General features: G+C 40.8%; 1 protein-coding gene across 2 annotated transcripts in view; it reads left to right on the top strand.

The window, feature by feature from the left end:
* Positions 1-3,356, top strand: part of GRB10 (growth factor receptor bound protein 10) — a 145,473-nt gene extending 142,117 nt beyond the window's left edge. For both annotated transcript variants that reach the window (XM_066560074.1, XM_066560066.1), the window contains one exon: positions 243-3,356. In XM_066560074.1, coding sequence (XP_066416171.1) covers positions 243-389 — 147 coding nt within the window. In that variant the 3' untranslated portion in view covers positions 390-3,356. The remainder of the gene's footprint in view (positions 1-242) is intronic.
* The last annotated feature ends 9,180 nt before the right edge of the window (positions 3,357-12,536 follow it).

Raw genomic sequence — 12,536 nt, 5'->3', positions numbered from 1 at the left:
ACTGTGCCCACAAGTTTTCACTTTCATAAACAAAATGTTACAAGTTGGGTTAAGGTATGTTTTTTCTAGCCCTGTGCATGGTTTCATACAGAACTGCAGGCACTGGGTTGTTTATGCAACCAGGCGCCAACCGAGTGCCCATCATTTACTTATGTCACACACTGGTGGTACTCTCTAAGTTTTTCCACTTGTGTATCTCTTCATGTGCAGCCTAACTTGAAAAGGATGTTTTGTTTTCCTAGTGTGAAGATGATGGCCAGATATTTTTCAGTCTGGATGATGGGAACACCAAATTCAGTGATCTAATCCAGCTTGTTGAATTCTATCAACTAAACAAAGGAGTCTTGCCCTGCAAACTCAAACACCACTGCATCCGAGTGGCCTTATGACCTCAAATCTGACTCTCGCTGAAGACTGGATTTGATAGAAGAGTAATTGTAAGAGAAGGTTGACACTGGGGAATTGGCAGATTTGTAAGTTGGTTAAAAAAATAAATATTATGCACCTTGGGACTCTGAAAGGGATGGATTCGACAGGTGCCAACAGACCAAGATTGCTGGTTTGTCTAACACCTAAGAGTGATTGCTGCTGAGTGTCCCAGCATCCCAAAAATGGGGGGAGGGTCTGTAAAACAATGAGTAAATTTGAAACAAAACTGGAAACTATCTTGGCTGGGCCACTTAACAGGAACAAGTGTGAAGAGAAATATTTGAAAAGAACTCTTGCCCTGGAATAATCTTGACAATTAAGACTAGTGTGTTTACTTTTTGTATTGATCACTTTTTTTGCACTCCTACTTTGTTTCGGATATTGTATGCAGCCTATATTAGGAGCTGATGTGGCTTTTAAAATTCATGCAGGAGTTGGGTATTAATCTGCACCCTAAAATGTATGGAATGCTTCAGCCTAAAAGGATCTAGAAGAAAATCAAGAAGTGTGTGTGTGCGCGCGCGTATGTCTCAGTACTTCTCTGGAGACCTGAGGTTCAATGATCTGCCGGTGTCTTTGAAGAAGCAATGAGGATACAATTCTAAAAGAACATACCACCAATATACGTACTCTTAAAACTGTTGACTTGTAGCATTATGGCTGTAGTATGTTGATGGCATATTAGTGGCATCCAGTCATGCAGAGACTGTATTAGATTCTATGCACAAATTTTTATTATTGGAGTGGTGGTTTGTTTTTTACAGCCTTTTGACTGTTTTCCTGAGGAAACTTACTGTTACTAAATAGAGTAGGACTGAATGACTACACTTGTATTTGAACCACCATTTTTTGTGAGAAGATTCTTCTGCAGGTAGTCTTAGTATGACAAAATAAAAAAAAAATTAAAACCAGTGTTTTTAGCTTTATAGCTCCTTGAATTTTCAGACTGTTTCAAAGAGCTCTTTCAATATAGTAAAGCTACAGTGACAATGCTCTCCTGGGGATAGGGCATAAGAAGAACTGAACCCTTCTGCTTCTTGTAGGGTCATGAAAGTTTACATGGTGAGAAGGAACATTCTGGGAATAGAAACAGATTTGATTGTGAAGTAACTGCTGGCAATATCATCCATTGAGATAACTGGTGATCCCTGTGTCATGTGTGCTACTGCACACCAGTACCTGTGGCAGACAAGCATGTATCTTGCTCTGGTGCTGGTTTATCATCAGAACTACTTTATTGTTAATGTTTAAATGAATTCTTTAATGTTTACTCAATAACTCTTTCTGATGATAAATCAGTATTAAAGTCAGACAAGTCCCACCTTGATCCTGCAGTTGCAACCAACCATTGCTTCAGCAACTGTCTGAACTGAAAAAACTTCCCAGTGCTTGGTGCCATTAGCCACAGTGAGAATTATTCCACCCTGGGAACTTGCAGAGTGTAGTGCAGAACGGAGCATTTGTAAAATGGTAAATTATCTACACAGGCTAGTTAATCCTTAATATTTGCCACTGGGTTTGAAATCCTAGCCATCTGAAAGGGTAAAGAAGGAAAACCAATCCTACACTTTTAGGTCTTCATGTAGTGTTAAGAATAGCTTAAGACAAACCATAACCTGCCTGAGTCGTCCATATCAGCTTAAACTATGTCAATGGTATAGAAACACTGTATTTTAGTTTACAGAACACATTTAGTATTTTTTTCCATTTAATGTCTAGATACTAAAAATGAAGAAACTTGATTTTGTTTTTAGTAGAAGCCGTTTTTGTTTTGTTTTGTTTTGTTTTGCTTTTTTTAATTGTACATAGTGAAATGAGTGTTCCTGCTTTTTAGACAATGTATTTTAAAACCTTGAAATTAAGCTAACTTAAGTCTGACTTCACTTTGCATGCTTCTATTTGGCCCCTATTAGGAGAAAAAAGATACTTGTATTGACTACATTACCAGTTTAATAAGACCATTTATGCTGTAGTTTTAAGTTTTTCTGTTTACATAGCTTAGTGACAACCATGCATTTTTCCCAGTAGGCAGATAGTATTTGCAGTGTTTCATATTTATAAAAAAAAAACTTTGCATCTTATTTAAATTGAGAATAAAAGTTTGACTATGAACCATGATTTTTGTATGTAGATGGTTGACTTAGTATTTTGTACTCTTCCCAGCTAAAGTGAGCTGTTTTGAGAAAGTGACCACCTTCAAAGTGGCAACAATCTTACTTAAGCAGATCACTGCTTTGTCTTCTTTCTGCTGGAAAACAGTCAATGCCACCTTAGTTTTCCAACAGATTCAGCTGGCTGCCAGCTCAGAATACCAAGGACTGAAGGACATTTGACTCTTATTTTTGTATTTAAATGACATGAATGTAAAGGGGATGCTCAGGGTTGTTTTGGAGCCTGTTGAATTTTTATCTTTTTGCCTGTGATTTTATTTTCTAAATAAATACTTCATGTAGCAATCTTGAATATGTTGAGAAGGAAAATGCCAAACCATTTTGGTAATGAGGTTACTAGTTAAGTTATGTTACGATAGGTGTTAAAGTACAAAAAACTTTTTATTTGTTAATTAATCTTGAAGAAACACGTGCCTCAGTTTAGATGTTTTGTCTTATCTTTTCTGCACTAAATACCTGACAGTTTGACCAATCAATGCACCTTTCCAGTGGCAAGACTTGCTTATCGTAAATTATATTGTCACAATGCAAGATTTAGTGACTGTAAAATGGAATAAAGTTTAAAGTTTCAGGGAATGCAAAAGGTATTAACTTAAGAGACAAAACCTTTATTCAATATGCTTTGCTTCATACTGTAAATAGCTTTTTGGCTTGTGAACCTAATTGTAATCTTTCAGGTATTTTTGTACAAATAAGGGACTGATATTCTGTTTCTTGTAATTAGAAATAAACGTTAATACAATGCTATTCATTTTATATTGGAATGAATGTCATCCTTTGGATATATCAGTACACTGTGTATCTCTTGCCTTAATGCAGCTAAATTGAGTAGGTCATGTTAAACAGCTTTTAAGAAGTGTAAAGAGGAAAACACAATCCCCAAGATACCTTTATTCTGGCTGTTGTCTTTAAGATTCCTATTAGGATAGACTGCATTTTATTTAGCAAACAACTTGTTCACTCCTGTTGTTTGAGAAAAAATACTGGGATTATTTTGCTATGATATTTACAGTATTCATTTGGGAAGGCTGCTAGAATCATATCAGAAGAACACACTATGACCAACTTTCAGGTCATAAAGTTATAACTCATTGAAAATGCACACCCTGCATAAAACACTTTATTGGCCTGTTAGCTGTTGGATCAGAAAATGTTTCAATAGTACTTCCAGAAAGCAGTTAGTAGTCCTTGTATTTCAGTGGTCTATCAGAATTTGGGTGGAAAAGCACCATCTACACAAAACACATCTTTACTTAAAAATTCCAGGGGGGTGGAGGGTTTGGTGGTTCTTCTGGCAGGTAGAAAAACAGAAGGAAGCCATCAAATGCATTCTACTCTGACTTCTGCATGCTATGTCTCTATGTGATGTCTCCCTATTGCACTACAGCATGAGTTAATTCATATGTTAGCATGATGAAATTCATTCATCAGAACACAGAGGCAGAGTACTTCCTTTTGATTTTGATATTCCTCAAGTTTTTTTCTATCTGGACATGCATGTTACAGTGCTTAGAATTCTCTATCCTGCATGCAGTAACTTACTTTTCTCACTAAGTTTAAGGGGACTGCAGATGCCTATTTCCTGCTTGGCTAGAGGAGGCCATACTAATATTGAAACTGACTCCCACTATGATCATTAAAAGTCACAGACATTAATTCTACACAAACCTGTTTAAAAAAAAACTCCAAACAAATGAACAATAAAAATCAAAACCAAAACCCCATCTTGCTTTACTGTATATATTGCATTTGGAACAGACAAGAAGATGGCATTAAAAAAGGCAACACGGTAAAAAGATTTCAGCCTGCCCCATGGCAAGGTAGTGCTGCCAGCATGTTTGTCCAAACTGCCCCCCTCTGTGGCAGATACAAAAAGATACCGGTGAAATCTGGCCCTTGGCATTAGCAGTGGGTACTTGGGCTATCAGAACATCACCAGTACAAAATTAGTCTGGGCCAGAAGTGGGTCTGTGGTACAGATGTAATTACTTGCCTGGTAGGTTTGTACTTCCTTTCATTAGTTGCAGAACAACAGACCTGATCAGACATCTGATCCCACATTAAGCATTCTAGCATGAAGTTCACCAGGCAAAACAGCTTAAATGCATTTGGGCCTGTAAATAAATTCCTATCAGACTCATGTTTTACAGCATGCAGCTGCAGGACTTTCATCCTGATACAAAGAACCCTTAAATTAGAATTCCTTTAACACTTCAGTCTGTACCTGCAAAACCAGATGAGAAAAACATCACCAGATGAGCCACTTCCCTTCAAGTTGAACTTTTGGTCTTAGTTATTGCTAATTTAGTAATGCTTTAATCTGGTTTGTCAGTGTCCAGTCTGTAGACTGTGTCTCAGACATTGTTTTTCTGACATCTTGGAAACTTCAGTAACAATGTCAGCAGATGGAAAGAAAAGATACCTTCCTCTGCAATATCCATGCTGCCTTCATTTGGGTTGCTTCTGCATCCTAAATCTTAGGTCTTCCTTCCTTAACTTGAAGCACAATTTAATTAGTATTTGAAAATCCAACATAACCACAACTATGTCCAAGGCCTATATGATTTTCATTAGATATTGTGATTAGGCACATCTGAGACTTGAAAATGAATTTGTTTGTGCAACACACATTGCAAACCCTTAGCCCAAAGACAATTCTGCTCTAATTGCTCATCATTTTGCACAGACACCAGCAGATGTTTTAGCAAGTAACACAGGTTCACACAGGACACTGTGTGATTAACAGGGTCCTACAACACTTGCTAGTTGCCCAGGTTTGTTATGCTTTTCTATAATCAGGTGTTTTTCATCCCTTGCCTGCAAGATCCTGGTGCCACAACTTGGGAATAGGAACATGCAATTACAAACAGCTGCTGGCTCTGAGCATAAATACAGCCTGGCTTTATGAGCCCTGAATTTCAGCTTGGCTGTCCTCAGAGGTACAACTCCTCAGAGCTCAGAAGAGAGACAGGGAAGGAAGTGGAAGGGAGAAAAGAATTACTCTTGGGTAGTACTGTCCAAGGGCTGGTTTGGGTGTGACTAGGAAGAAGACAGTGTTGTGATGTCCTGAGTGCTGCATGCCACTCCCTAAGAGTCAGTTTCCCCTCTTCTTCCCCAAACTTGTGAAGACACTTCTACATAGAAACTCCCATCGTATCTGCCCTTTGAAACACATTCTCCAGAGGCATTAGGACTGGCATCTTCCATTACCAAGGAGAGAAACAGCTGTGGAATTGGTGTTCTCTACAACCTGCCCGTTCTCCAAAACAGCCTGTCCAACTGCCATTAGAAGAAAGAAAGGTGAGAGTTTGGTACTATGGTACTGCTAAAAATGATGATGATTAAAGCAAATGACTAAGCACAGTCCTGAAAGTGTACAATATCATTGCTCCACAAAAAAACCTTAGGCACATCCCATCTTTAAATAATTTAATTATTTATACCTTTTCATTATTCTATTTCTTTCATAATAGTTTGCTGCTGAATTTGTCCATGATAAAAATGTGCTCTGTGTCACTCTTACCAACTCCTAGTTTTCAAAAGGTTGCTGTAGCACTCTCAGAATCAAAAACAAATACAGAAACAAGCCAAGCTGTGAGGATTAGAGCTTCCTGAAAAGTAACTCCACAACACATCTAGTTATTTAAGAATGTAAATTGGTAATTATAGAATTGGTGTATAGAACACTTATTTGGGGTTTTTTTCACTAAATAGTAAGGTTTGGGAAAACAGCTAGCTGAACACGGGTGAAAGTCATTGAAGGCTCACAAAGTTTGCTTCAAAATACTTAAAATCAATTGCTGGAACAAGCATTTGACCTGCTCTAGAAAACAGAGTGCCTCAGAGAAGTGCATGTACCTGGGAAGGGATTGCATCCTCTCTCCCCTAAAAGTGTAAGAGAGCAGGAACTCCAATGACAGCAGAAAAGGAGACTTAGGATGCAGTACAAATGGAAGACCAAACAAGAAGGTCAGAAGAACAATCAAATATATAATAAAACAGTTCAATGAGCTATTATAATAGATTTATAGATAAACATAGGCAGCTGAGCAGAAACAAAACAATTACAGTATTTTTTGATACACAAGTCACCTGAAGTATGCAGAGGACCAGTTCAGGAAAACCAGAAATATTTCTTCATAAACTGCTCGTGTAATCTCTTGTATTGTCCACCACAAAATGTAGCACGTGGCAAAGGTTCACATGGCTTCACAAAGGGCTTCTATCACATCATGATAGAGAAAACTCAGCTGATGCATAATAACTACAAAAATCTTTTTCTCTGGAAGTCCATCGGTCATATGTCACCAAGTGCCAGGAGCAATCTGCAGGAGAAGAATCATTACTTGACAGCACATATACAAGTACATCTTCCCTGCATGTCTACAACTAAGATAGAGATAGAGAGGTAGGTAGAGATACTTTTTATCTGATCCAGTTATGTGCCCACATGAGGGCTGGCTCATACAGAAGGTAGCAACTTAAGGTAGCACTTAAGACCTGAGGAACAACCAAGAAAACCTGCTCTACAGTCAACTGGAGGCTGCCTTTAGGGAAACAGCCCTGTAAGTATTGAATTTTCTTCCTACCATCCCACCCCAGGAAGTGATGCCTGCAACAGCTTTCCTGTCCTCGTGTACCTTCCCCTGCTCCAGCCTGCCACTGGCAGGGTTTGCTGCAGGTGTGGGGGCTCCCACAGCAGAGCTGAGTCCATCAGGGCTCTGAAGTTGTTCAAGAGTAGTGTCTGGCTTCATTCAGCCTCAAAGCTGGGTCATCATTGACAGGGACTGAGCTTTTGAGGTGACTGAGTATTAAACAGAGAATAGGTGCTACTCCCTTTCAAGTCAGAAATTACTATACTAAAAGTTGCATATAAATCGGCATCTTTGGGCATTTTTATTCAGCAGTGCACAGGGACGTGTTGTAAAGGGTTCTCCTGGGGTACAACACAGGTTTTCCTTACACCATTGACATCTGGGGAACAGAAAGGGGCATGCACCTGCTCAAGCCAGGTGATTTTTCTTACTGAAAGCTATGGTGGAGCTGGAGGGAGAGTGCTGTGCTGGGGTAGGCAGGCCAGGAGTGGGGGGCATATTGGGAGCTGCTGAGGCTCTCCCAAGCCACTCACTGTTGCTCAGGCAGAGAGAGAATGGAAAGAGTAAATCACAGAATTTTTAGGGTTGGAAGAGATCTCTAGGGATCATCCAGTCCGACACGCATGCTATGGCACAGTCACCTAGACGAGGCTACACACAAACATGTCCAGCTGGGTTTTGATTGTCTCAACACAGAGACTCCATGACCTCTCTGGACAGCCTTTTCCACCCTCAATGTAAAGAAGTTTTTCTTTATGTTGACGTGGAACTTGTGTTTTAGTTTATGGCCATTGCTCCTCATCCTGACTCCGGGCACCACTGAAAAGTCTGGCACCATTGCCTTGATACCCGCCTTTGAAGCATTTCTGTGCATTGATGAGATCAAATGCTGGTGCCAGCCCGGTTCCATCCCGCCCTGGAGGATCCTGCTGTCTCTCAGCAGCAGGTGTCAGAGGTGCCTGGGCTCTATCCTGCACCAGTGAGGGGCTCACCCGGGCCGGCCCCAGGCAGCTGCTGCCCTGCAAGGGGCCCGGAGGGGCTGCGGACCGCCTCTGACAAACAGGAGCTAGGCACAATGGAACCACGTTTTGCTGATTTCTACTCTCCGATTCTGACAAGTCTAAATCCTGGAGAAAGTCCCATCAGCGCGGGCAGCTGAAGCAGAGCCCGGGCTATGCGGCCCCGGAGCTGGAGCAGGCCGGGCCGGCGAGGCCGCAGGGCCGCGGCCACAGCGGGCTCCCGTCCCTGCCCCGGGCCGGCAGAGGGCGCGCAGCCCGGGCCTGCCCTACACGAGGGTTCTCCCTTGGTAGGGGTTCCTTTGTTTTATGGCAGCAGCCCTGGCCTCGTCTCCTGTGAAACCGCTGTAAAAACAGCTCCAAGCCCGGCCAGGGTGCCTCCGGCGGTGCGGCTGCTGCAAATGGCACCGCTGGCGCACGGCTGGCATCGGCGCCCGCCCCGTCCCTGCCAAAAGCAGCGTGTCCCGGTTTGGGCATGTGAAAAACGCCAATCACTTGTTTTCAAAATTTTAAAAGTTTAATAGTAATAAAATGGTTATAAAAATAGTAATACAATTAGAGTAATAATAATTTGGACAATTTGAATTAGGACAATATGAGGCAATGGAAACAAAGAGTTACGGACGTCCAGGGCAGCACGAGCCCGAAAAAGGACACCCGTTAACAAAGGATTAACCCTTAAAAACAATAGCCTGTTGCATATTCACACACTTCGTACATGATGCATAAATTCCATTCAAACACAGGATTCTGTCTGGTCATCGTCACCTTCTTCCTTTGAATCCTGACAGCGCCTTCGAGGCGGGAAGAAGTTTGTTTCTTCTGATAAGAGGGCAATAAATTCTTTTTCTCTGAAAGATTTAGGTGTCCTGTGGCTGCTATCTCGTTGCAAGTCCTTTCTTTAAAAAAAGTATCCTACATAGCATAGTTTCTATTTTAACATTTTTTATAACATAAAACTATATTTAACACACTACTTAAGAAAATCAACACATCATTACTTTCTAACACAACACATATAATATTCATTTTAATATTTGCAAAAAGCCAATCATAAAATACGCATTTTTCACAGGGACATGAGGGTTTGGCCCTCCCGGCAGGGCCCCTGAGGCACCGGCAGCCGCTGCCCCAGGAGTTCTGGCTTTGGGTTTCCCGAATTGTCCCACTGCCTTGCTCGTGTGACTCGCCAGACATGTCCGTGGCATGGACACATCCTCCTCGGTGGAACCCCAGCAGAGGCAGGATGTGCTGGAGCTGCTGCTTGCTGCATCCCATGTCTCATTGGATTTTTCACCCAAGGCTCTGTGAATAAGTGAGAAATCCCACGTCCCTCCTATCACAATGGCTGCAAATTGTGGCTGGATGAGCCCACAGGTTTTCTGGTTTCCCTGTGCTGAGAAAGCTGACACAGGGGCATGTCTGGTTAATGGTTAACACAGGAGTGCAGGGTGAAGCCACGATAGTTGCTGGAAAAGCCATAGAAATTTATTGAGATTAAAATTCCTTAGCCACTTCTGGTGACCTCTTCTTCACAGGGCGACTTTGAACTACAGGGAGCTAACTGTGGGGAACTAAAAACAATACCTGTTTCCAAGATACCTGGAAAAGGAGTGAAATCCCCAAAAAGGTAAGGATAAATGCGGTAATTTCTGAAAGTGAAGCTACCTCTGGGCTTTCACCAAATAATCTGATCCAACAAACCCACGTAATTTGTAAGGTATTAAACTAGTCAGTGTTTAGAAGCGCAGAATATTGTGCTAAATGTAAATATTTTAATTGATATGTGCTTAAGCTAGTTTTGGTGAAAGAGTCAGGAGTTCATGAAGTATTTTGAAATCAAAGCTTTGCAATTCTCAACATTTTAAGAGAACCTCTTCTTAACTGCTGCTAAAAGTTGAGTTGACGGCATTGCTGCTTAAGGGAAGCAGACTGGAGGGATGGCAGTACTAGATGGTGTTGTACTGGGCAGTCTTGGAGCTGGATACCAGCTGACAAGGAAATTTTATTAATCTTTTCAAATTTTGTCAAAAAATTTTCTTGCTTGTTTGAAAATTTTGTGCTCCTAGTCCTTGAGCTTGGTTTTGTTTGTAAACCTGTCACATGAGATGTATTGTCCTGTAGAGATCCTCTTTATGGCTCAGGGACTGAAGTGATCTTTGTATGTTGGCATTCCAATTTTATCTGGGGCTAAATGTGAAACAGCAAAAATTATTATAGCATTGCTGGGATTCAAAGAGTAAGAAGATGCTGAAATTGGGAAAGGTGAAATAAAGTGACAATCACTATTTATCAGAATCACTATTACAGAATTTTGTGACAATCACTATTACAGAAATGTACTGCTTATGCCAATGGTCAAGAAGAGGGGAAAAAAAGATACTATAATGGAAAGTCAGTGAAAACCAGATTTGCAGTGTACCTGTGACACATGCTGAAAGGTTTCCTTGGGTGAGTGATGCCTCAAGGAAGAGCATCCTGGAATTTTGATGTTCCAAATGTGCATCCCCCACCATCCACACAAAGTGAGAAAACTGGAATTTCTTGCTAAAATTGCTAAAGGTTGTTTAAAGTCGTAAGAGAGTTTCTTTGGCCAATTGATACACATCAGTGGGAAATTTATGTGTATGTTTCTTACTCTGTTCTTTCCATTATGCTGTGTCCAGTTCTGGGCCCCTCAGTTTAGGAAGGAAGTTGAGGTGCTTGAATGTGTCCAGAGGAGGGCAACAAGGCTGGTGGTGAAAGGCCTGGAATACAAGCCCTTTGAAGAATGGCTGAAGGAGCTGAGGTGGTTTAGCCTGGAAGAAAGGAGCCTCAGGGGAGACCTTATCACTCCCTACAACTTCCTCAAAAGGAGTTTGGAACCAGGTGGGGTTTGGTCTCTTCTCACAGGCAACAGCTGACAGAACAAGAGGCCACAGTCTTAAGCTGTGCTTGGGGAAGTTTAGGTTAGACTTCAGGGAAAAATTCTTCACTGAAAGAGTGATTGGGCACTGGAATCATCTGCCCAGTGAGGTGGTGGAGTCACCATCCCTTGATGTGTTAAAAAAAAAGACTGGATGTGGCACTTAGTGCCATGGTTTAGTTGATGAGGAGGTGTTAGGTCATAGGTTGGACTCGATGATCTCAAAGGACTTTTCCAACTTAGTTCACTCTGATCCTATGAAGAACTGCTCACCTCATTCTTCTGAGTCACAAAAAATGTATATTTTTTCAATCACAGATAATATATTGTGTAATCAGAAAAATACATGGCCAACAGTATTTCATTATTTCTTCATAAAAGAAACAAGTTCAACCTATATAGCACACACAATTTACTTCCAGCATATCCCAATCCAAATCCTGTTACTCACCTCAACTCTCTGTTGCCTCTGCATGTCCACAATCCTCCAGTGTTCCTCTAATGAGTGTCTCCCCATTAAGCCAGCTCATGCTGATTGTATTTTTTTCTCCTAGCAGATATTTTTCCTGTAGAAAATTGTGAAATGAAACACCTATTTTGTTGTACATTTTTCACCTCTCTTGAGTCTGTGTGGATTGTATAGCTATCTATTCAAAACCAAATGAATAAACGAGACAAAAAATACTATGGCAAACAGTCATTTCTTGGAAAATACATTGGGATTTTAGTTTTAGGCTCTTTGTCAAAGAGCTGGCAAGAGCACTGTATGCTTAAAAGTTGCTCTTACAGTTTACTATTAAATAATACTGTATCATTCCCCCCTTTTCCCCACTCTCCTCTTGTTTCAGAAGGAACATTTGATTTTAAAATTCGGGGCAAGTTTGCTATGCTTTGTGAAGGTGTAGAAATTAGAAAATAGAAATTAGTTTTATCTTTCCTGGTTGTATGTTTTCAGAGGAATTGGGTGGTTTACATGGAGTCAAATGTAGTTTAATGTATTATTCTTATGTTACATCAGACATATTACTTTATTCCTGAATTTGTTTTTTACAGCTTCAGAGGCAGACAGAGAGATTCTGTCCCTTAAAAGTTGATGACTGATGCGAGGATTAATGGCAGCACATGATTTTTTTTTTCATTTTTTCTCCCTCAGTAAAGTGCAGTGCTGTGAGTCTCAGTGTAGGAACATGGGATGACTTGAAGGCAAAGATGTGACTCCAATACTGTGTCATCCATCAAAACAGCCTCTGTAGAGGATGTATCTCCCCATCTGTTAGGTACAGCCTATCTTTGCAAGGCTGGATATAAGGCAGAGAGGTTAGGAAGGTTTTCTTTTGGACAAAGATAAAGTGGAAAGGTTTCAGTCACTGAAAGGAGCATAAGGAGGGAGGACATGGGATTCATTTGATCTTAACACTGG

The sequence above is a fragment of the Molothrus aeneus genome, chromosome 1 (genome assembly GCF_037042795.1).
Source record: "Molothrus aeneus isolate 106 chromosome 1, BPBGC_Maene_1.0, whole genome shotgun sequence".
NCBI lineage: Eukaryota > Metazoa > Chordata > Aves > Passeriformes > Icteridae > Molothrus > Molothrus aeneus.
The sequence above is the reverse complement of the archived record's forward strand: the minus strand, read 5'-3'. Positions and strand labels throughout refer to the sequence as shown.